At 43.5% G+C, this 25,949-nt stretch overlaps 1 protein-coding gene and 2 long non-coding RNA genes across 3 annotated transcripts in view; 1 reads left to right on the forward strand and 2 right to left on the reverse strand.

Moving 5' to 3' along the window:
* Positions 1–1,521: 1,521 nt before the first annotated feature.
* LOC117243906 lies at positions 1,522–24,581 on the reverse strand. The gene is made up of 4 exons (XR_004495938.1): positions 24,450–24,581; positions 14,201–14,293; positions 3,765–3,799; positions 1,522–3,643 (listed from the first exon to the last, which is right to left on the reverse strand). It is a non-coding gene; the product is annotated as an uncharacterized LOC117243906 (long non-coding RNA).
* NEDD9 (neural precursor cell expressed, developmentally down-regulated 9) overlaps positions 17,863–25,949 on the forward strand; it is a 73,652-nt gene continuing 65,565 nt past the window's right edge. The window contains exon 1 of the mRNA XM_015619036.3: positions 17,863–18,063. Within this exon, the coding sequence (XP_015474522.1) occupies positions 18,061–18,063 (3 nt within the window). The 5' untranslated portion in view covers positions 17,863–18,060. The remainder of the gene's footprint in view (positions 18,064–25,949) is intronic.
* Positions 18,473–22,960, reverse strand: LOC117243907. Its single transcript, XR_004495939.1, has 3 exons — positions 22,878–22,960; positions 20,908–21,082; positions 18,473–20,285 (listed from the first exon to the last, which is right to left on the reverse strand). It is a non-coding gene; the product is annotated as an uncharacterized LOC117243907 (long non-coding RNA).

The following is a 25,949-nucleotide window of genomic DNA, read 5'->3' on the forward strand; positions in this document are numbered from 1 at the left end:
CTGCATATCCAGAAAACAGCTCCCACCCAAAGGAAAGCATTACAATTACCATCACTCTCACAATTATCACAATTAACATCTCATCTCAACTCCCAAACACGTAACAGAAAATTCAGATCCATTTCAGGCCCTCTCTGCCCACTTTTGGAAAGTAGCTTTGCAATTCTTGTGTAATTATTCAGGAAAGAAAAAAAAAACCAAAAAGTGATAAAGACAATTATCTTGTCCTTGCGTCATGCAGGCTTAGCGCTGCGAGCTGAATTCCCCAACCCACCTAACCGAGACAGCTCTGTGGAAAGTTGACACAGTGTTTGGGAATGCCAAGCCAAGCAAGCAAACAGTTTATCAAAACAGGCTTTTCTAAATCTGTCCCACAAAGCTGAACAAGCACATGGGCAACACCATCTCTACGAAAAGTAGGACCCCAGTTCTTAAACCTACTCTATGCTTTGGCTCTAGCATAGCTCTGAAAATAAATATGTGTTAAAAATCACCTCATCTAAAGCCTAGTCAAAGGGAAGGCCCCAGTATAGACACAATGATATTAATGTCACAAGTCCTTCTGATGGTGACATTTACTCCAGTTGGGAAATTAATCTGGGCCATAAATGGGTGTAAAGTCAAGGTTCTTTCAGCCTTCCAAGAAGTCCAAGTACATCAAGAAACATGAGATGTGTTACTGCTTGTGCAAAAAGCCTCACTCTGCGGTGTTGGTACGGGAAGGAAGGAAGAGGAAGGCCTTACAGACAGAATCAAGAAGCTTTTTCAGTGTATTTGTTCTGCAGGCACTTACTCCTGGCCCATGGCATGTTAAGTGGGATTGCTCAGGTATCAAACACTCACACAGAGGATGGACACTCATACACATACATTTTACCACGTCATTGCAGCTCACACATGCCAGACAAGCTTCATAGATGGCCCGTGCTGACCTCTGAGGTGCTGGAGGCAATATTTCCAGTGAGACTGTTATCTCTACACTGAGTAATGACTCTCTGTGTCTCTCTTTCAACTCCTGTCTCCCTCTCAGAGAGGTTAGTGAAGCCCTGCCTCTCATTCCTACTTAACTCCCACCACACCTCACACTCTGCAGAGTGCAGTCACTTCATGTAAACCATAGGTGTGCCTGCTGCCCTCCTCCCCTCAGTCCCCTAAGTTAGCAGGGAATGGCTGTGCAGTGTGCCTGCTACCTCACATAGGATGCCTCCTCTTACGTCCAAGTGCAGCCAAATGTCTGTCCATTTCCATCCCTACTTACCTATGAAGGAAAGCTGGTGATGGTCAATCTTGATTCACATGTGTGCAAGCCAGTTCTTTCAGTCACTGACAGGTTCCTGCTATCCCAAAACTAGGAATCGGATACCACAGTTGACCGAGAAAATCATCCCGGTATAGACTTTGTTACGTATAAATGTGCAGTACATCTGTTACTGCTCAGCCTTTAATGTGTTTATGTATAGTTTGCCTAATACTCTAATCTACATCATTTATATACTGATGATATAACAAATTTGAAAAGCAGTTCTGATGCAAAAATTCAGTGCCTCATGGGCACGCAAAAAAACCCCATCCTTTTTATTAAGAACTTTGTCCTTTCACATTCTTCTTAAAAGCCTGCCCACAGCTCCAAAACTGTGAAAACCTTCACCTTTGCTCAGTACTTGCAGTGTTCAGAAATGAGACAAACCCAATAGTAACATCCTGGCTGCAGACCCAAATAATTGGTAGCCACGAGGTGAAAATTATTATTAGATCTGTAATTCATCCTTGTTTGTGTTTTGAATGACCTTTTGTGATACTGAGCCAAAGTCTGGCTTTCCCCTCCAGGGAATTTCATCACTAGAATAGTCTAAAGCATCAATAGGGCCAGACCTTCCTCCATTAGGGCCCCCACACTGCTACCACAGAACCACCCCAGTGACCCTTTGCTGCCCTGGGTCTTGTCACACTCTGAGCACAAGGCACCCTTCCCCAAGGGAAAGCCCTAAGCTATGGAGACAGGGGTCTATCCTGCCTGCTTAGCGCACAAGAGGAATGGCAAAGTGATCTGAACACAGACTACTGGACATGGGAGAAATCAGTCCTGTCCAGAGCCTCTGAAAGCCATGAATTCACTTAGCCTGGCCTGCTTGAATATCACACTCACTGTGTTTTCACTTGTGCCTTTACCACAAGCTCTTGTGCCTTTACCACAAGCTCTTGTTTACCAGAATTGTATTTTTTAGAAAAGGATTCAATGCTTACTTCATGTAACAGGCAAACCCTGCATCCTGGGTTAAGTGGTCAGTTGCTGACACTGAAAGCAAAAGGCGTTTTTAGTTGCCCATTTTCTAAGCTGTGTTTGTCCACTTCCAGCACCTAACCACCTTGTGATGTCCAGAGATAATCTGCCATTATGAATTCTCTCCCTGCTTTCAGTTGTTAGTGGACAAATATAAAATATCATCTCTGACAAAAAAAATTGATTTAGATTCTCTTGCCTCTCTTTAGACAGCACAGTTCAGCCTATGATCATGCAGCTCATGCAGTCTCTGTTCTCTGCCCATCTGTCAAAATCCTTTTAAAACCATAAACATTTCAGAAATGGTCTCATTAATGCGTACACATGGAAATATCACCTCCTTGACCTTTACCCGGCAATCTGCTCTGATCAGAGACAGTAACATTTGCTTTCAGGTACACTGTATCACACAGGGAGTGTGTGTTTAGCTGACTGTCCATTATAAACAAGCATGAGTCACTGGTTTCCAAAACACAATCTCCCAGACAAATAGCACAGCTATAAAAGCACATCTTTGGTCTGTCAGCACCTTGAATTTGGCTGAGGATTCAAATTTTGGGGATCAGATTGGTTTGCAGACAATGCAGAAGATGCTAAAGAATTCGCCTGTCCTTGACATTGTCATTTATTACTTCATCTCTGGTTGCATCATCATCATCACTGTCTTTGTCTAATGAAATAAGTCGTGTGTTCCTAGGTCAAAACCCAAGCAACTGAGTACTCCAAGCCTCAAAGAATGAGCCCTTTGGTATATTGCTCAGGAACATCAATTGTGAATGCCTCTTCATTTACAATTGCTTTAGAAAGCATGACTATCAGCCAGATTGCAATTACCTTGATGCTTTTATTTATTGTTATTGTCTTATATTGCTAGAGCATGGATGTTTTGGGTTTTTTTTACTCAGAACATCATATGGAACAATATCATGTCTTAATGAAATTTCAATAGGTGTATGTTTAAATTGATATCAAAAACTTTAGCAATCAAACAGACACTACCTTACCCAAATTACACTGCAATTAGTTCACAAGGCAGTTTTACATTGATTACCATGAATTTTATAATCTTTTCCTAATCCCTTCCTAACTTCAGTTCTGTATTGGCTTTCCTTTGATTTGCCCCAGAATTTATCAGATTGCTACCCACTTTTCAACTATTTGAGTCATAACTCCTATTTTTTCCTTATTTTTGGCTCCAATGTCCTGACAACTGACTTCATTCTTTTCCAGTTTGTGGTGCTGAAATGTGATGGAGGTACGTACGAGTGCAGTAAATGAGAACATATTTTCTTCTCAGGCTGAAGCAGAGAAAATTTTGATTTTTCTTATCATTCTGAATTCCTCCACATCGTGTCTCCTCTGCTGGATTAGAAAGAAAATTTCTGCATATAAGCACAAGCATGATTGCTTAGGGGTAAAAAAAACCAAACAAACAAACAAAAAAAAAAGCAGAAAACCTTATTAAAACTCTCAAAAATCTCACCTTTGCTCTTCTTTTAGTCAGGAGAAGAAGGAAACCTGTTGGAATAGCCACATCATTTGTTAAGCTTTGGGCAGCACCTAAGTTAAACGTAGCCAAATCTGACTGATCCCTCCACCAGCACTGCAGTGGACATGAGCAGTAATGAGGGGATAACCCTCCTGCCTTCCTTCAGCACCTTCCTTCCCTGAAAGGAGCAACAGGTTTAACTCGGGGCAAGGAAACACAGCAAATACAATATGGAAAGAAAAAGCTCCCCACTCTAAGCATATTAGCTCTTGATTGCTCTGACTGATTTGGGATAACTTCTCTCCTTTGCACACACAATAAAGCAAAGACAGACACCAGAGGATGGAGGAAGGAAGGAAGGAAGGAAGGCAGGCACAACTGGCCATCAGGAGATGAGCATTTCTGCTTGGTGCATCTCTGTGCGTTGTCATTACCATAGGTCTGCACAACTCGTGCTATTTAAAGAAGGGATAAAGCTGTGACAATTTGAGATTAGCTGTCTGTGTAAAATGATAGTGAGAAACAGAACAGAAACATCCCAGCCTGGACCCAGCAAAACGGATTAGTAAAGACCAGTATCTCAAATTTCAGGCAGGAGTCTACTGCTGTTTCTAGTTACATAAATGGAAACACAGGGCAATCTATCAATTCAGTGCTACCTCACACTCTAACTCGCTGCTAAATGCCTGCAACAGGAGCTCAGGTGACCTTCCAAATCCAGGTGGAAGGTTTTAAGAACTGAATTATTACTTACATACCACAGGAAAGTAACTGATACTCTGAAGTGTCTTTGACTAATGTATTTTGTCTAACATTTCATGTGCTCCAAAATTGAGTCCTATTTATCACTTCTGGCAAGAGATAGGATCACTTGTGTGGGAAGCTTTACTGATTAAGGTTGAAAACAATTTGTCCAATGTTATATCCACCTCTGTTGAAGAAGGAACAGCTGCTACCCCTCACACCAACTTTAAAGGGCAAAGACGGATGGCTGGAATCTGCACACGCATTCATGTGGGAAGCAGGAGGAAAGGAAAACACTGGCAAGACCCACACTATAAGTGAGAGAGGGGTCAGAGAACAGGCATCCACTATTTAAGGAATGGCTCCCTGATGTTCAGCTTTCAAAGTGGAACAAATATTTAGTGCTGGCCCTGAATTTTCCAGCTTTCGGGTTTAGAACTCGAACAACATGAAGCAGCCTTTGCAGGATGGAGCCATTCCACACCAATTTGCTCATTGAATTTGGCTTACAGGGCTACTCTGGGAATGGCCATCTTTCAAGATGTGATCCTCTGTGCCTTGGCTCTGGAGTCAAGCCACCAAAGATCATTTCAGGTTTACAGAGGCCTCATCAGCACTTCATTTAAGCACCATTTTCTTGCTGATGCCAATACTTGGAAAACTAGGGAAGAGTTAAGGACTTCCTGGAATTAAAGAGGGATGTGACACAAAATGATTAAGAAGATTTTGGGAGGGGCCCTTGCACAAATTCTTGGACTCCACCTTTTTCTCCTTTTTCGTCAGCAATGTGCTTCCTCTCCCAGAACCTGCCATGTTGTTCTCCCTTTGCCAAGCACAGTGACTCCCAGCAGGAAGGGCAGCAGCAGCTGTCATGACAGCAGAGTGGCTCAAGGGCAGAGAAAGCTTGCACTGACCTAAGCTGTTTGACATAAAGCATATTTATCAAGAATCAGCAGGCAGCTGACCTGCTGGAAGGGACCTTTTTTGTCAGCCTTTTTTAATTCAGGAAAGGGCAAGGACCATTCGTCTGAGGTGTCAGGGGAAGGTGGAGCAAGAATTATTACATAAGGCCTCTTTCAGCCCAGCCCATGCTGTTTTCTCAGGGCAAGTCCTCTAGGACTTCCCCAGGAGCTCTACTGCAGTGCTTGTACCTTTGAGATAATTCTCTACAATTTCAGATTAGAAATTTTAAAATATCACTACAGAACAGATGAGTATTAAGGTTGCCCCTGATGGCAGCAATGGATGGATTTGCTCAGACTCTGTTCATGGCAAATCCTAGGCTGTGTCTCTTCTCCTCATTGGCTCTCAAAAGCAGCAGAGAGCAGGGGAGATAAAAAAGGTAACAATGAAATTCTGAAGGAGGAAAACCCAGTGGAATAAAGCATCAAAACAAAGAGACAGAGAAGAGAGTTTTTGAAATTAAGATCTATAGGAGGCAGGAGAACAGAAGAGCAGGTCAGCCTCTAAGAGTTCCTGCCCCATCAGCAAACAAATCATCGCTCCCAGGATATTGTCCAGATTATTTACAAGCCCATTTAGTGTCAGTGTCAGCAGCCCTAGAGACCACACAGCATTGCTAGTGGCTGTGGGACAAGCCATGGCTAAGGAGGGTGGATGATTTCAGTCCTACTTGGTGACCTTGTATTGTTGGAAAACCCTGTAGGCACTGCAGCCTTCTTGGAAAGCCTTATGTTCATCACTAGAGATGTAAAAAATGCTCCACCTTAGCAATACACACCTTTAGTGGTCTCTGGGGGAAACATCTCCAGTTCCTCAGCGTGGCAAAAGAGGGTCTGGGCACAGCTATCATGGCTGGGCCCCCACCTCCTCCACAGAGGTGTCTCCTCCCTTCCTGCAGGGTGAGGATGTCAGAAAAAGCTGGAGTCACTAGAGTGGAGGGCAGTGGAGGTAGGGTCAGGGTGGAGCTCAACAAAACACAGTTTTCATGTTGTCCATCCTCTGGGTACACGCGCTCACGTTCAGTGGCACTTCACTGCACAGCCCAAAGCTGCCCACATCTTCAGAGACACCAGCCCTTCTACTTTATCAGCTCTGTCTGGAAAGCATCTGAGAGAAAGTACCCCTAACATCATGTGGGAAAGGCCTCTGGTTTGAGTAGTTCCACTAAGAGACTGACTGGGCCAGATTTCCTTCCCTTCTCAAACAGCATTTCCAAAACTGTCTGTCGTGGAGAACACTGCTTTACTATTGAATCCATAATAAAGTGGACTAGAAATAAATCTCCCACGTGGGAGAAAATATTTGAGGCTTTGACAGAGCTATTCTAGAGAAAAACCTAAATGTACAAACTCCAAAAACTAAAATACACCGAGCCTTTCTCTCATTGTTTTTGTTGTTTTTTTTTTCCCCAGCTTTGAGTATTTCAAAATATATTGATTTTTTTTTCTTGTTTTGGGCTCCTTATGACTAAGTGTTAAAATTAAGGTAATTTTGAGGTAGATATTTCATTTCGAGCTAGAGTTTACTATGCAAAAACATCAAAACAGGTAATTCAAATAAAAAAAAACTAAAATTTTTATAGGTAAGTCTCTCAGAACTATTAATGCTTATAGAAAGGGTTAGTTTTAGACAAAGTAGGATCTTGCTTTGATACAAGAATGATCTGGAAAATAACCATTCCCAAACAGCTTATCTCTAACCAGGCTGTCAAATACCTCGTGTTCTTGTCCCAGGGAAACCGTTTTGTAAACTGAAACTTATTGCTATTGCAAAAGCAGGAAGAGACTCCTCTGACCTCCACAGCCTCCACGCTTAGAAAAGCACGTTCCAGTGCCACCAGAAAAAACTGACCTATTGTAACACTCCTTTGGATGCACAAACTCCTCTGTCATTCGTTCAACAACAACAAAAAGTTTATATGCAACCATGAGCTTGTGACAGCTGGCAGACTGAAGCAAATAGATTGAAACTGCTTTCTAATTGCCCCTGTGTGCATCTGAGCACTGGTAGGGCCACCAGAAAGTAACAAATCCCAGTCTTGTCCAGTGTTAATCACTTAGCACATTTAAAATATGTGTCACCTGCTGAAGGGCAAACCCATGTCCTCTTTCCCAGCATTTGAATCTGCTGTCAGATTTGAGAGAGTTGGCACATGCAGTAGGATTTACTCCTCTCAAGGCAGGTGGCTCCCACAGAATCAGGGGACCAAGTCATAAAAAACTGGAGGAGTGGTATTTTAGACCTGCTTCTCATTTGTTATATGTAAGGGCATCCACATATTTTTATGGATACAGCAAACAGAATGACCCCTTTCATTTTCATTTGCTACTGTTCCCTTTGAAATCAGTCTCAGCTGCAACTGAGATTGAAAATCTCAATTAAAATCAAACTAAAAAGATTATTTGTTGTTGTTGTGCAGAACTTACCTGGGAAGAACCTTGAACTGTCAGGTCTTCACTGCAAATTGTTCAGTGGTTTCCCTCCAGAGACCTGCCTTGGCAAACTTCAGCTCTCCCTGATGCTCCAGTAGGTGACTTTTTCCTGACTGAGCTATTTGCAGTGAAGACATGACACCGTGTTCGAGGTTCTGCCCAGGTTAGTTCTGCACAACCACACTGCAGTGAATGAAAGTGACCACTTACCAGATCTAGCCACAAAGCACTGAATAACTGTTCCACAGGCATCTTGACACCCAAACAGCCCAGAGGTGAGAGCAACAGGTACAACAGCTCTTACGCCCACCCAAAATAACGTGGATGTCTGTGGTCCTGAACACCCCAGGGAAAAGGGATGCTCTTTCCCACAGGAGGGGCAGAGGACATCCAAACCATGGTCAGAACTACACAGCACACCCCTGGGCTGAGCCGCTAAGACTACATTCTGGAGTTATTGCCCTTGCAAGGGAACCACTCTGGTTTGATTATCAGACTCTCTGAATGACGACACATTTGCAGCACTGTGGACAAAGCAGTCCCAGCCCCACACCATGGCCTGGGCTCTCACAAGCTAAATTCCCCTGGAGCACACCCAAGTCAAGATCAGGCTTTAGTTCCTCATACCATCTCCTAGAGGTGGTAACCCCTGTGGCAGAGCTGCTGGAGCATGAAAGCCCCAAGAGTTGCTTTTGTACATGAGAAAACTGAATACTGGGGTTATTTGCATGGGTGGCTGAGCCACCTCACACAGCGATTTCATTACAGCCCCATTTGCCTGCCAGGGGGTGTCCACCTTGCTGCCACCCTGCACCCACCTCCCCATCTGTGTCCTGAGATCATCTGACCCCCAAGACAGTGAGTTCCAGGCAAGCACCCAATGCAGCAATTCAGATCTTGCCACAAACAAGTGTTTTTCATTATTGTTGGAGCTTAAGAAAAGCAGCTTACAGAACTTGGGGGGGGAGAGCAAACAAAAAAACCCCAAAACCCCTTGTGTGTATATATATATATATAAATTTATGTCAGAGGATTTCTGAACTTGGAGAAGCATTTGCTGCCAAGTGGCATGCCCTTCTTTTTGTCAGCAAAACCAACATATACATTTGGGCTTGGATGATTGCCTGACTGGGATGCTAAGGAGATGTTTATTTAGGGATGTAACTTGCTGTGACTGGGGGAAGGAAAAAACCCCACAAAAACACAGAGCAAAAATGAATTACAAAAACGTCACCAGCAATGTTTTTGTATTTATTCCAATGCTTAAAACAATTACCCTTTGGCAAATTTTCAAATTCTGTTTATTTGACAGTGCTGCACGTAAGCCAGGGGAAAATAAGCATGAAAGGGAACAAACTGATATTCTTGATGCAGAACTGGATTGGCACTTAGAGGAAAGCATACCCAACTTAACCTCCAAATGTCACATGCACGTCATAACATAAAAATGAATGAGGTACTATTTATAGGGCTTCAAATGAGTAGCTGACAACTGATAGTTAACTATGCACATTTAAATACATATCTTTCTTAGGTAACTCCTGCCTTTCACATAAACACGTTTAGTTTCAATAAAAAGGTATACTTGGGGGTTTATTTACTTTTTTCTCCTGCCTCTGGCACAGCACACAGCAAGTGTAAGCTCATGTACGGTCAGAGCTGCTGTTCTGCGTTATGCTTGCACGGGCAAGAGCAGTCTGTGACAATGACCTCCTCAATGATCCTCTCTGCATGCCACTGGTGCCATCACAGGGGTCCCATCCCCCTTCCAAATACATGGGCTGGAACAGGGTGGAACACCACCCTCCTGACAGCTGCCCAGGCAGAATCTGAAAAGTGCCTGCAGCTCCTCTCCACTGGCACACCAGCCTTGATTGCTTGTTCATTGCCTGGGACCACGCTGGTCCTGATAAACTGAGCTAGCACCCAGAGGCTGTGGAAGGCTGCAGGTTGATGCCTGTCTGCATCCATCAGGCACCAGGGGGGCTCCTGGCATGCTGATGGGAAGAGTGGGACTCCAGGAGGGCAGATTTTTGCATCCCCCAAGGCTCTGCTGCCTGTGACTAATTCTTCACCTAAATTAGAACACGAGGGCTCCTGCTGATACACGCACTTCCAACAGGACAGCCAAGCTTTACTTTTCATTAGCTTTCAACTACAGTACTTTACATTAACTCATGTCTGCTCTGCCTGCTGTTCATTAGGCTCTTTAGTACCCCCTGTTTCATGAGACTTGCCTCCTCCTACCCCCACGCACACCTCAGGGCTCGGTGGGTGGCAGCCACCAGGCTCACAACACTGTCAAGGGGATTAGGTGAGTCTGTAGATCTGCCCAGGAGTGAGTATCAGTAAAGGTGTAATCATCTTCCCCAGGCAACTCGTTCAGCAAGGCTACAAGTTTCAACCCTAGCAGTGGGGCAAAGCTTTTCCACTGCCAGGGTTGTACCTCCCAAAGTGTGATGGGAAAGTGGCAGGGCCTGGAGCACACTGAGTGCTCACTGGGGCAGGACTTGATCCCTGCTGTTCTGTGGTTTAATCCCAGCCAGTGACTAAGTACCATGCAGCCACCCACTCACACACCCTGCCACCCCTGCAGTGGGATGGGGGAAAGAATTGGAAAAAAGGTAAAGCCCGAGGGGTGGAGATAAGAATAGTTTAAAAACTGAAATAAGATGATAATTATGAAATAATAATTGTATTGGAAAGAGAGGCAACCAGAAAAGAAAGAGAAATAAAACATGATGAAGACAAGTGATCCACAGCACAGTTGCTCCCCACCCACTGACTGATACCCAGCCTGTCCCCAAGCAGCCATCAGCCCCTCAGGGACAACTCCCCCAGCTGACAGATTGAGCAGGATGCTCTTTTGAATGGAATATCCCTTTGGCCAGTTGGGGCCAGCTGTCCTGGTCATGCTCCCTCCTGCCTTCTTGTGCACCTCCTTGCTGGCAGAGCATGGGAAAATGGAAAATCCTTGACTTAGGGTAAACACTACAGAGTGACAACTAAAACATCAATGTGTTATCAACATTATTCTTATAATAAATCCAAAAATACGGCACTGTACTAGCTACAAGGAGGAAAATTGACTTTATCCCAGCCAAAACCAGGACACCTATCAATCTCTTTATCATTGTTCCCTACTTGCAAATATGTTGAGAGAGGCCCAAAGCAACAACTTTAACCTAAAAGTTCTCAAAACTGGAAAGTACAGAAGTATATTACAACTCTTGCATCCATCTGCTGTAACTGCCCATGCAGAATTTCCCAGTGCTTTCCTATTACTCTGCAACAGATGGGACAAAAGCTGCCAGACACTTCCAAGACTTCGCCCAGCTTGTTTTTTTCCTGAGCACTGAATTAGCACTACTGAAAAACAGGCCTGGCACAGTTTGCTCACGGAGCTGACAGAGCTCAACCCAGCAGCCACAGAGCATGCTGTCAACAGAGTGTCAGCAGCGTTTGCCGTGCCCCACAGAGAAAAACTGCAGCATCCACACTCCCCTGACATGGAAACACAAACAAATTTCATCCACCTCCAGGAGCAAAAGGCTGGAAAAACTAATCTTCAGTTTTGTTTTCCTCCTCTTGCTAACCTCAGGCAAGGCAGTTACCATCCTGCTGCAACTTGTTATGCCAAAACCAACACCTTGCGTCAGCAGGATATGTGCTGCAGCCCACTGGTTTTTTGTGAATTAATATGGCAAAATAACAGAGGCAGATGCCAAAACCACTCTTCTCCCTTGTCCAAGTGAAGCTTCCCTACTGACACAAGAAGCATCATGCATGCCATGTTTAGCTGTACTGCAGGGTCCTGCACCACCCCGATTGCTTATACCTGTCAGAAAGGCTGAGAAGCTTTAGGCCCCCACTGCCCTCAATTGTCCTCTCACAGACAGAATAAAGGTTGGATGAATAAAAACCAAGCATGGGTTTCACATCAGTATATATGCTATAAATATGTATATATTTATGTATATATGCGCACACATATCAATCCTCCCTGCCACATCTCAGTCCAGCACTATTAGCATCAAAAATGTTTACAAATTAAAAGAATACTATAGGTACAAAGTTGAGTACTCTGAACCCAGACTGTACAAATAGCCACTGTATCTGCATTTTTAGCTTTAGTCCTCATGCATATGCCTTTTATCATGTACTCTTTACCCATAAATCCCCTACCTCCTTCAGTGCCAGTACTTCAAGTGCTAGTCAGGGGCTGTGCTCTAGTATTCTGTCTAGAAGAACCCTGCTTTGTTTTCTGCAAAAAGTCATAATATGCTTCTGAAGTAGTGAACATTGTATTGAAAGAAAAATCATGGTCTCTTATACCAAAAAAAGTTTCCATAGTTTCAGATTGCATCCATGACATTTGCACAGCTCCTGCAAAATGCCTATTACCTTATGCAACCCCAGGCTTTAAAAATAGTTAATTCATATTCATCTACTTCCAATTAATTACACTGAAACGTTTTTGGCCTGCTGTGCTAGGATGGTAGGTACATGCAACAACAACCAAAAGCAGAGGGCTATACTTAAACCAATCAAGTAGCATAGGAAAAATGTTATGTATGAATAAGAAGGGTTGGGGATTTTTTCCTCTTAATCTCACAGTTCATTTTGACCTTAAACAAATCTGTTTTTCATTTAAGCCAGCCTGTGAGCAAAGTTGGGTCAAAATCAGAAAAGAGTTGTCAGCAAGTATTATAAAAAAAAATCAAACATTTGGGTTTACTCTTTCCCAAAACAAAACTGTTTAAGAACATAAGTATCTAATTTTTGCTTAAAAGCAGGTTTTAAGTGGAAATGAAAAAAAATATTTTAGATTGCATATTTTTACACCACTCATGCCCCTCCTCCCAAAAAACCAAAAAATTGGAAGTAACAGACTCAGCTGAAGAGAGGCTTTGGACATGCCTTTCCTCATCTCTTGAGAAGTGGCTCAGATGAGATGCCTAATGGCAGGTGCAGCACATCCTGCCCTGGATGATGATGAATTAATTTTCTCTGCTCCTCTGCTCCTCCCAAAACATCTCCTCTCATCACAAGACAGAAAAGCACTGTATGGACGTCTACAAAAGCAGCACTACCCGAGAGCCAAACATAAAAATAACTACATTTGTTCATGGAGCCACACACTGCGAAAAGGAAACAGACTGACTATGCTGCTTGACAAGGAGAAAAGTTTTTATGATTCTATGAACTTAAACTAAAGGTCATAGAGGTGACCTTGACTTTGGCATGTATCCACTTTTGAAAGTACCATTAGTATTATTCAAAAGCACAAACTCACATTAATAGGATGCTTCCAGTATCACTCTCTTAATGTTTTGCAATAAATATACTGACACAACAGATTTTCACTTGTGAAAAGGGCTCTTTGAGCAGCATTTACACCTCTCTGCTAGAGCTAGTGCAATAGCCCATTATTATTCCCTTTATGGTCCTCCTTCCAAAAGGTGTGTGAGACAGCTTCCAGCAGGTTTGCAGCCTATTGCTGAGAAAGAAAATGCAGCCCTGAAGGAGAGTGAGCTCTGGGGTAATGCTCTTCAACCAGTTACTCTCCAAATTGCTTAACAGGTCGAAGTGTGGAGGTTAAAGTTGCAGTTCAGTGCAGCCATCAGACCTGTCCCATGCAGCCACATCAGGAGTGGCTCCTTTCAGGAACTGGGACTGGTCACAGGATCTGTGCCTGTGGTTTGACCCCACAGCCATCTGCCCACCTGGCCTAAGCCTGGCAGACCTGTAAACACCTCCAGGCAGGATCCTCCAAGCCAGAAGAATCTAGCAAAAATCTCACTGCAAGTTACTTGGGAATTAGGAAACATTCTCTGTGTGTAGGGTATGTCCTCAGTTCCCATGCGTGTTCTGAACAGCAAAACCAAACTCCAATTAATCAAGGCTTACGTCTCAGCCATGAAGTGGGAGGTGTCCCTGCCCTTGGTGGGAGGTTGGAACTAGATGATCTTTAAGGTCACTTCAAACCCAAACCATTTTTTGATTCTATGATCTATCCCTTTATTTAGCCAGCTTCTTCTGGTTCTCTCCTCTCCTACCGACCAACACTTTCCTCTGTGTTCCTGCACCTAGAATTCTTCTGACTGGTTCCTCTGTGAACAGAGTATGTTAGATAGCTATTTCCAGCTGCAAGGGACGATAGCTGGAATTCTGCCATAGAGAATTGTCAAAGATGAGACCCTCCTGTGATACCTGAAATGTGGACTCTGTTGCTCTAGCCACCACTACAAGTAACTTCAAGTCCTCATGTCAGGGCTCACTCCCTGTTACCTGCTCAGCTCACAGGGGTTGCCTCTGCAGCCAGTTCCTCAGACTCTTCTCTTAATTAGAATCCAGTAATTTCCTGTAGCACTTCATTTGTACCTGAAAAGGCAACAATTTGAAATACACTGGTGAAAATAATATACATAATAAAAGGTGAATTCAGTGTCAAGGAATAAATAATCTGTTTGTGAAGCAAAGACAGAGACCATTTGCTCATTATGGAGCCAGAGGAGGGGATGAAATGCCTTATGGTAGTTCTGGAAGGCATGTGAGTTGTGCCTTATTTTCTTTCATAACTGCTATGAAAGCATACAAAATAAAACCATGGAGTACACAAACCAGCAGTCAGTTCTCTCAGTACAGTGTTGTCCTTCTTTAGAAGAGGGGGGCTTAAGATTTTATGTTTGCATTTGACAAGGATTTCTTTAGTGCTTTTATTTTAAAAAAGTATTTTAATTGAGCTGTCTTTCCATCATCTTTACTACTGTGGTTTACGCTCATAAACCGCATGGATCATAGAAGGGTATTTTGCTCTTGGTACCATTTGGGGGAAAAAAATTTTTTTGTGTGCCTCAGACTGCACTACAGCACTGAAGGTATTAGCTGAAATTTAAGGGTAATGATCCCAAAGCAGTGATTTGAGAAACGCTTTTTTACCTCTGGAGTTCTATTTGGTCACCTAAGCTATAAAGTCAAGCTCAAGTATCCTGCAGCTTTTGGTTCATAGGATTTAGCATGAGGTCACTGCTGCCTAACATGGTGGTAAGTAATGCAATCCCCTTCAAGAGTCTCTGAAGTAAGCAAGAGAAATGAACGCTCGAGGCACTTCATAAACTGGTTTCATGCCTTACCTTGGGCAGTGGCAAAATCGCACACCAACTGATGAAATAACACGTCAGCAGGCTTCAGACTAGATGCCCTAAACAAAAGGCCCCTCTGCTTTACTCTGTTGTACAGATCCCTCAGCCAATAGCTCCCTCCAGTTCTGTGTTCCTTCCCAGGCTCAGCATGCACCAACAGGTCAGTATCACATCTCAGGAAAGCAAGGGATCAAACACATCTCCTGTCCTGCCATAGTTGAGAGTTATCACTTCCTAAATATCTCAAGGAGACTGAGCTACACTCTTGATCCATGAGCAAAGGAACTGACACTGGCATTACTGCAAGGGCATAACCTCACCCTATAGCTATGCCTGCAAGATTCCCACCACCTAGACAAACTCCAGCAGTGCCAGCACACTTCCCAGGTCACAGGAGAGATGTATATTCAGCAGAGGCAAGAAATCCTGCCCAAGCTGGTTGGCCATCACTGCCCTGAAGGGACTCAAGGCAGGCACAGAGTGCCCTTCCTCACGGTCACACCTTGCAGAGGAAAAGGTGGCCTGGAGGGAATACAAGAGAGGGAAATAAGGCTCCTGCCCTCTGCCTCAAGAGGAGGGGCCAAAAGCAGCCTACGGGTCACATACCACAGGATGGAGAGGAGGAGGAGAGCAAAAGTGAGCATGAGAGATGAACTAAGTAATTCCAAAAGCAGCAGTCCTGCAGCAAGGCAGAACATGCTGCTTTCATGAAGTGTTCCCCCAAAGCTGTCTCTCACCTGGCCAACTTTGGCCAATATCTGATCACAATTGTGAATATATATTGAACTAAATACACTGGGTTTGGGATAACAACCTCGGGCCCCTTCGTTCCTCTGGACTTGATGTATTGGATGTACAGGGAAGTCTTTGATCCTGATCTTTATATCTTCTGCAGGCTGGATGTGGGGTAAGCAGTTGGGTCCAACATGTCGAAAACATTCGAGAACTTGGGAGGACAGAGGGAGTAAACAAGAAAAAATACAACCAGCAGCCAGCAGCTACTTGCACAAAAAATGTAATTTCTTTTTCTTTCCTGGGAAGTTCTGCTTCTGTGCTTAAGACCCAGACAGACAGGAAAAGCCTTTGCCAGGACACCAGTTTTCCTCATTTGTGGGAACAGAGAAAGGATACTGCTGTGCAACCTTTACCTGCAGTCTTGCTGTCAGCTGAAGGACCCTACAGCTTACTCAGGGCCTTTGTTATAAATCTATTTTGGTTGGGAGTTGTGGCAGCTGTTAGTGCTGTGACGGAAGCATATTTTAGGGCAGCAGTCATTTTGTGCAGTCATGTCTTCTGTAACTTTGGACAAAGTATTAATGTTGTCTAGAGGACCTTGGGGCAGGAAGGAAGTCATACCTCCTGAATTCTCCACATGCTACCAAGAGGATAGTGAAAGCATCTGAAGTGCAGGAGCCACCGTCAATAACTCAGAGACCCCCTGGCCACAGCAAGCCAAAAGAAACAGAGGCATTTGTTACAACCACTTTCCTGGATTTGGAAGTACAAATAGTGAAATTTACCAAGCTCTTCAAAAAAATAAAAAAAAGCAAGTGTGCTCTGTTTCCAAGGTTTTCTCCAGACTTTTTCTCCTGGCAAACAGAAAAGATCCCCAGGCCAAGTAACTCAGCTCAGCCTCATCCTGCACGTTGCATGCTCAAAGGATTAAGTTACGGCTTACTGCAGCTGTACCCGGAGCTCACCTAAAACTTCACACCCTCCATGGGCAGCACAAACTCTGCATATTCCTTTAACTCACAGTTTTCTCACAAGCTTGCTCAGGTATTTCCTGACACCTCCCACGGATCATTTGGTGTATTTTTCCATGTAGCAGTTCATCTTTGAAACCTGAGGTGTCTCAGAAATTCACACTGAGTAATTGGTCATCGGTGGACAGTCACTCACTGAGGTGAGTGAGGAATTTGCTCAGGAGGCAAATTCCATGCAGAATCACAGTTTCAATGTCCCTTATCAGAATTAGGGCAGGGCCTCAGCCCTCAGTTATGTTTATGTTACCCAAGACAACAAGCAGGTTTAAAAAACAAACCAAAATGACCTTTGAAAGTCGTGACTGCACGACTGGTCATTTTAAAGCTAGATTAATGATCTTCAGTGTAGAGATTGACCCTTTATTTTATGTTTCCATAATCCATATGGTGGGTCTGGCTCTAGACAATGTCCCAACAAGAGGAGCAAGAAAAATATTTTTAAAAAGTCTGAGTTATTCAAACGCATAAAGCATTATAATTTCAAATCAAAATTGTGATTCGTTTGTGCTTTGGTTTACCAGCTGCATTTCTCTCAAAGCTTATTAGCAAAGCCCACAAAGTAGCTGATTTTACCCTGGATGAGGTCTGTTTGTCCCTTTGGTCCCCTAGCAGAAAGCTGCAACATAGGCTGCAGATATGCTGATGAAGGGACTGCTGAAATAAGTATCCCAGAGCTATTGAACAGCTCTGGGCATCAGCCTCCCCCATAAATGTATAGGGAGCAGTAAAGTAAGGCTGTGCAGCATTCATCAGTTTATGATACCTGCCAAAATTCCTTAGACCTTAACAGGGATAAAAAAAAAAAGCCATGCCACTGATTAAAAACACTGCTGACAGTGGCAAAGTTATTTAATGATATTTTGGAGAGAATCAGAGCTTTTTCCTGAGGAAAGTCTTGTGCACCATCAGGAGAGGCACGAGGGGAATCCCTGTGCAGAACAAAAGTGTTTGAATTGGCAGGATGGTAAGTAAATGGAAGGACATTTTCCTCCTTTGCTCATCTCTGTTTCACTGACCTTTTCTTTCAGAGGGTGGAAAAAAACCACTTGGGTCTGTGAAGAAATATTTGGAACAAGGAAATTCTGCAAGTGAATAGAAGTCCTACAACTGGGAAAGGCAAAAAACCAGCCAGTGTAAGCGTAATACTGGATTTCCTATGGAGATAACCATCATCGAAGCACAAAGCTCCTGTGTTCCTTCAATTAACATACTGTAGGTGGAAGCCAAAAAACACTGGATAATGGTAAGTTTCACTTTCTACAAAGTCAAAAGCTGTTTTAATAGAAGCTTAAGTGCCTTTCTTTTCAGTTCAGCAAGAAAGAGAGTATTTTCTCAGAGGCTGACTGAACACCCACGTTGTTCAGAAGCCAGGCAGAGCGCTCCCTATTAAGCTTGCAATTAGTTGTGGAGTCAAAGCTAGCAAGAGCTGGAATCCTGGGTAGGGGTAATGCTGCAAGTCTTGGTAGTAAATGCATTTTCGCTAAACATTGCCAGGAAGATTTTCTCTGGCAGAGAAGGGGATAGCTTGTCTCTATTAAATGCTGTCTCAGGCAATTGGTACAGCCTATTGGGGTGCAGTAGATAAACAAAAAGTCATGAACAATTTGTCCATCTTCCCATTAGAGGTGAACTTTTGAAGATCACACCAGTCATTTTTCATATTTAAGGGAAAGTTCTAAATGTCAACAGGAAAAATTGACTATCTCCTATAGACAGTCTAAGACACTTCAGGAGGCCTTGTACCCCACCACTCCAAAACCTTCACAAGTTCCCAAACTCACACTCCCCATTTGCTGGTCCACAGCACCACAGCAGACAAATTTCTCTGCAGAGGGCAACACCACAGGGCACAAACAGTGAAAGAAAAGGAGATTAAGAATGCTGCTGACCTACATGTTTAATGAAGTATTTCCTCTTTCTGTCAGCCTAACACACAAACATATAGGCATGTCTGTGCATTACCACACACCTACTCTCCAGCATTTGAAGTCTAGATGACCCTTGAGGCAAGAATCAAGTCATGCAGAACAAAGGACAAACTCCATGCCATAATAAACACTTTATCAGTAATGAGACCAAATTAGAGCTGAACTACAATCTTAACTTTGCTCTTTAGCTTTCACACCCAAAGAACAGTCATAGCAGCTACATCCTTACATGGGTGATAGAAAAGATAAGGAAGTCCATTTATGATGTAATTAAATAAATCATGCTGGTCTCCCAGTAATGAACCCATTTCCAATCCTCCTGGAGTCATCTTATCTTGCATGTGCTGCTTGAACACTCATTTAAGGTGCTTCCAGAGTGCCTGTCAGTAGGACATGGTTGCCAGTAGAAACTTCACAGCCCAAACCTGAAGCCAGGCTTGCATACCTGTCCCAGTCTCCAGCACTGTATTCATTCTTGAGAAACTATTTTAAAAGAAAACCACAGTGCAACTTTGAAAGGGGTCTGGGCGAAAGAAATCAAATAAGAGCTTGGAATTGATGATTTCATAAGCAACATAAAAGACTTTTTTCCACTTGTTACTGTTTTAAAAAATGAAACGCTTTCCAACTTTCAACATCAAATAGTCCAAATAGTTTGGTTTAATAAAGGACAGAAGGAATCTCCATGTTTTTATTGAAATCCCCTAAAATCCCAAATGCATCTCTTCATATTTTTCAGTGAATCCTTTAACAGAGGTCCTTTTCCAGAAGCCAGACTTGTTTAGGGTTTACTCCTTGCTCCTTACATTTATTCTCCTCACTTTTTGCTGTTCCCACTATACGTGAAAGTCATGGTTCTTTATACCCCTTTAAAGAAGATAAGTGCATAAAGAACCACCAAAAATGCGTCCTGCATACGTATGTCAGTTATGCAATTAAACTTATTTTCTCCTTCTCCTGATATGTTTTATTGAGGTATAAATCAGGACGATGAGGCAATTTAGCACAGACAGGAATTTTATGGAGGGGGTGTGCAGATCCCCTGGGCTCGTCTGGAAAATGAGAAACATACTCAGAGATGAGTACACAGCTTGCTGGGTACAAGATCCACAGGAGCTAGAGAGCACTCTGTCTAGACTGAGATTTAACTCTCTCATTTAAATCAAGTCAAATAGGACTGTGCTGGATGCAATTGCATTAAAACCTTTCTGTGGTGGATTAAGGAGCTTTTTGCAAAGCCAAGTCACACTGGAGAAATTGTGTGGGCAGAATGAATTGGTGCCAAATCACAGGGAGAAAGCTGAAAGGTAGCAAGTGTCTCTCTGTGTTTAACAAGGCTTTAGCTGTGCTCACTTTCTTCCACGAGGCAGAAACTTTCTCTTCTCCCCGGCTACTAAGACAGGTAGAGAAATGCTTGTGGCACACTTTAGTTTCTTACAGTCAGGAGTGTCAGTTGCAGAGCTTCCTTATTTCCCTCTAGGAAGGTGTAGATTGAGGTCAGATAGAGAACTTTGGCTTGCTTGCATCTGGAACGTGCCTGGAAACAAAGAGCAGGCTTCAAATACAGCCTTTTTCTTAATCTCAGAAACTGTCCATAACCAGCTCCCTGTACTTTGGCCAAAAGGCAAAGTCCCCATGATGGAAGGGAAATCTCTGCCTCGCAGTGCTGCCCAGCAGAGGTGATTGCCCCATTGACAGAGGATGGAGTGATCCTGTTCCTCTCTTAGCTGGGCTATGAGATGTCACATTTGTTTCAGAGTCTGCCCATTCAGACATCCCCTCCCAACACATCCCCCAAGTCCGTACTTGGGATTGACAAAAGGAAGCACCACAGAGTTTTATTTCTCCAGGCAGGCCTGCACCCAAGGATCTGGGGCATTAGCATCCACCTCACCTAACAAAGACAAGTAGCTTTGGTTGTTCCCTCCACAGCCAATAGAATCTGATGGTAGACTTAATAGGCCCCAGAGACACCTCACCCTCAGCATCTCAGCTAGGCAGGGTACATTTCAGCCTTCCTGCCCAGAGAAATACAACTTGTACCTAACACTAGCACGTTCCAAAAACCAGCTAACTAAGCTCTGCCCACACGTCTTAATGCCTGCACAATAATGGGGCAAGGACAACATTTTCCTCTTTCTGCACAACCCAGCCCACACCTGGATTCAGGGCAGCTGCATGAGCAAATTAAATTGTCCTCTTAGCTGCTTATTTGGAAGCAAATGGCAGAAGCAAGACACAGCAGTGAGTTACAAGCTGAAACAATTCCACAGGCTCAGATGACCCCCAGGCAAGTCATGTTTGAATGGTGTACTTCCTCTTGACATGCAGCACCTGAAAGCACACAGCATTCATTTTTTATCCTTATGAGCCTTCCACCGTCCAGCTCATGATACATTCCTCCAGAGAACAAGACTATGTGCCCCACCAGCTCCCAGATTTTGCAAGATCACAGTATTCAATTAATTTTTTAGCAAAAAAATATGTATTTTTTTTACTCAGCCCTCAGTGCTTTATCTGCTCCTGCAGTTCAGACCACAAAACGCATCCACCTGGTTTGTTCAGGCAGCATGCCCTTCCTGAGGATGTCCTCTCCCAGCCTACCACTGTGGATTTTCTCTGCACGTTCCTTGGTGCCTTGCTCTACAGTGAACTGAGCTGTGGCACTTGTTCAGCAGCTCATCCCCAGCCCCTGACCTTCTGCACTTCATCCTTGGCTGAACATATACACCCTGGCTAATTGTTAGGGCTTCCAAACTATAGCTAAACACAGGTTTGGCATCAGCTGCAAGTTCTGAATCAGGATTCAGTAGTATTGTCTGACCAGAGGCTAGCAATGGGAGAGGCTCCCTGCCAATGGGGAGGGATTAATACTTGTACTAAGACCCAGAGAAAGAGTGGGAGTGCTTTTTTTACATGGAGAAGAACTCCATGTAAAGAGGATGAAGGTCAACAAGAGAGCACAGTACCTTCCAACCCTCTGTTTTGTTTTGTACTTTAAGGTGCAGTAAAACATATTTATACCAAATTCCTCATTTTACAAGGAAAGCAGGTTGCCTTAAAGGTTTTTAAACTGGCCTCAGCTGAGCAGCAGTTCTCCCAGACTAGATTTTGGGGATTACATTTCACTCCATGAATAATACTTTCATTCACTTTTTCCATCTACAACCTCTACTTGAAAGAGATGGTTTATTTCATCCCCATTGAAACACAGAAAGATAAAGGCCTTAAGTAGCAACTGCCTAAAATATAGACAATTACAGAGATGGTGTGCATAGAGCTTTAGGTCTTTAAAAATCACCATGGAGAAATTTGGGTATAAGGTTGAGTAAGGCAGCAAGAAAAACGGAGTACCTTAGAATGGGTTTTGAAGAAAAGTACCAATTGCTTTCTTTACATATATATGTATATATGTGTGTATATATATTTAAGAGAAAATATATATAAAAATATTATATAAATATATATTTAAGGGAAAAAAGGAGCTTCAGACTAAATTAGCAACGGGAGCAGAAAATATACAAGCATGTAATGTAGATAGAGAGTTTTCCATTTGTTTCCCATCTGCTGTGCAAGTAGTTAGTTCATCAACATTGGCCACAGTTTATCTAAAGAAAGCCCGGCCTTGGGAGCAGCTCCTGCATTTACTGTTCTTTAAAGCAGCAGTAAGACCTCAGGGACAACTCCTAAGCAGAAAGTCTATCCCCTGATAATCCTCATACAAAACAGAGCAGTCCTCAGGACATGCTGGCAGATAAAGCAAAGTGTGGAAAAAAGCCTAAGCCTGCTCTGTTTTATGCCTGTATCCAACCCAGTAAGTCCTAAAATGCAGCCAGGTACAAGTTTAAAGCCAGCTTAGTCCTCCTTCCTTTCCAAGTATGCCAAAGTGCAAGCGAGGCATATCGCATGCTCCAGCCAACAGGAGAGTAACGAGAAACAGAGATACAGAGACACAGATGAAATTCAGATTATGGATTAATGCATCCTGGACCAAACTGGAGAAAGTATTCCCAAGTTAACAAGGATGGGTGCAGAAGGGAGAGCACAGGGGTCTAGATGACAAGTTTATCAGTTCAGCAACCTGGTACTTAAGGGCTGGGCTCTTCCAGTGTACAAATTTTAATATTACCTTGGCCAGTTAAGGACAGCCTCAACTTGTTATGTTTCACTGTTGTGTGGGGTTAGCACAGTGTGCATCTGGATCACCAGGATTCACCTAAGAAACAGCCAAAGTAAAAACTCTCTGTAGCAATAGAAAGCACACTTTCTTTGAGTGGCCACCTTGTATAAACGCTTATGGCATGATCACCATTACTATTCCACTGGAGATAGGGGTGTATCCAGAGCAGCTAACTAAACACAGATACATATAAAAGGGCTGGAATAGGTCAGGGCAAACATTAAATGCTTGGAACCAGTGCTTTGACAGTCAGAAGCAGTCACATACCAGGGATAAGAATTCCCTTTTGATCTGGCTGAAGCCATTGGTTCTGAAGAGCACAAGAGAAAAACGAAAACAAAGCAAAGCCCCTACCTTTCACAGTTTCTCTAATGTCACCTAAGCCCGAAATACTCTGATTTTACAAGACAGACAGATCTACAACACGCCCAGCAATGCAAACAGCTCAGTGGAGTGTGGCAAGGCCCCCGAGGGCCACCCTGAGAGCCGCCCACACGTGAGCCAGCACATGCAGGGACACAGGACCAGCCACCACACCTGCAGGCTGGGCTCAGACCCAGGGCAAACATTCGCCTTTCACAACAGAAACAAATCAAAGGCTTTGGGTTGCTCCACATGAACATAAATATTTTTCTCTGGGAATTCTTCTGTTTTGTTTTTTGTGTATGTTTGTTTTTTTCTTTAAACTAACAAAGAGCTGGGTAGAAGTGAAGGGGTTCTCTGAAAACACTTTAAAGATTTATTTACTTTAATACTAAAGCAAGAGGATCTAGCATCTACTTAAGTTCCATGAATGCATGCATTTCTTACTAGCAGCATTATAATGCCATTAAAGAACAGATTCACTCATCTGCCCACAAATTATTCTGCCTTTGCTCACAATGCCTGTTCATTTCCCAGAATATTTTTAAGTCTTATTTAACTTAGTCTTTTTCTCCTTGCTCTCATTCATGACATTTCTGTGTGCTCATGATTATGTATTTGGCATGGCATTTTGATGTAAGAGAACAGCCAAGCCTTGTGTGCATACATAGCACAGAATTTCCACTGTAAGAGACTTGGATTCTGTAATTTATAGATGGCACAAAAAACTAACTTAAGGAGTGAGAGTTGAGAGGTGTTATCTGTGCATGGCTTTTGGCAAGACAAATTGAAGAAATATCATCAGCTTCAGCTTTACACAACTTTTGCCCTTGGCCCTGAACCCAATATTACACCTTGAACCTTTCTCTGCTATCAAACCAGAAAAATAATTTGGACTCCATGCAGCTGGCCTGCTCTAGGGGACTGCAGTACCACCAGCAGTGGCACCCCAAGCCTGCTCAAGTGGACAGGGGAAACAAAAAGGTGGCTTGTCTCAGGCTTTCTGCATGAGAGCTCAGAGATAGACACAGCTCTGTCATTTCCTCCCGGTGACACAGAGCTTCTCCTACACCTTGGGTGACTCCTTTCACACTTCAGCCCAAAGCCATTTGCATGCAGCAGAAGGATTTAGTCACTTCACTGGATTGCAGAGCTTACCTTGCTGTTAAAACCAGGTTTGCCCAGGCCAAGCAGCAAACAGAGACACTTTCCTCCATCACACAAAGGATGATGGCAGTGACACGGGCCATGCCTGCCTGCCCACAGCTATGCAAACCCTAACAGCTACAGACACCTGGAAAAGGAACTACTGGCTGCTTCCCTCCCTGCTAATGAAGCATTTGAGCTACAGCCATTGTTTATTCAAGCACCTAATATGAGATGACTGTGGCTATTTTCCACTTAACATCATTAGTTAAACAGAAATTGATTGCAGATGGAGAGCAGCCATTGTGTTTTATTACCAATGATTTGTTTCCTGGGATTTAAAAGCAGATCCAGTTTGGCAGATCTGTTCCCTTAGGCTGCAGACACTACAAGGTGTGGCCACGCTCCGTGTTTACACGCCTTTAACAGAGCTCGATTTTGGCTTTTTCAGCTCCAGGCATGTCAATGAGTCTTAAAGGCTTTGTGTGAGAGAACATGAGTAGAGCTTGGTTTGTTTGTTATCAGTCAAAGATTGCTGACATGCTTTAACTATATCGTAACAGAAAAGCTATCCACTACAGGCAATGATTACTTGATTTCAACAGAAGACCTCAGCAGCCTTGAACAGAAATGGGCAAAAAATGGCTTTGACTTATCTTAAGTCGTTCAAGAGAAACACAGAAGATAGCTCCAACTCACCCAGTTTAGTTTGGCTGGGCCTTGCCATTCCCCCTATGCTGTACCAGGTCAGATTTGTGGAACTACACGGGCAATAATTGGGATGCAAGCTTGAGCTCTGTCAGGCCCATCTTTCCACATTAACAGTGAATGCATACAAGATCCTGCTCAAAATTTTCAGCTGGTGCCTATTAAAAATGAGACCAAGCTGATTAAAACAAGCAGTGGGTGTTCTATCAAGCAAATAGCTTCAGAAATTTTTACTGGCTCCCAGGACATAGCGGGAAACAGGGAAAAATGCCACTGTTGAAAATCTCCTCTGGAGCCCGCCTCAGATTTTTTGGCCTCACATTTTCCCTTTCTGTGACTTTTCCCCTTTGATACTCAAAGGACAGGTGCCCCAGCTTCCCATCCTGCAAGGTGCCATCCATTTAGAGGGATGTCAGCAAATGACAGCACTGGTAGGGCCTTGTAGGGCCTGATCCTCAGCATTCAGCTATGCAGTATCTACAGAGCAATTGTAAGGCCTTACTGGCAAATCCCATTCACTGTGTGCCCTCACCATCTGATGGAGCTTCCCTACTGAGCCTGACAGCTGGAGTACATAGGAACCACCGTATTTGGAACAACTAACTGCCCTTCTAATCCAGGTGCTGGTTTTGGTGTAAAACCAGCTGTCTTGCTGAGATACAAATAACCTAGCTGTGCCCCCAAAGGAGATGCTTGTCCCTGACCTCCATTGGTTAAAGTCAGTTCATGCCTCAGGTCTGAAAATTTATAGCTCTTCCACTGGCTTCTAACCCATACTGACCATAAAGCCATCAAATACCTGCT

Source organism: Parus major, chromosome 2, assembly GCF_001522545.3.
Source record: "Parus major isolate Abel chromosome 2, Parus_major1.1, whole genome shotgun sequence".
NCBI lineage: Eukaryota > Metazoa > Chordata > Aves > Passeriformes > Paridae > Parus > Parus major.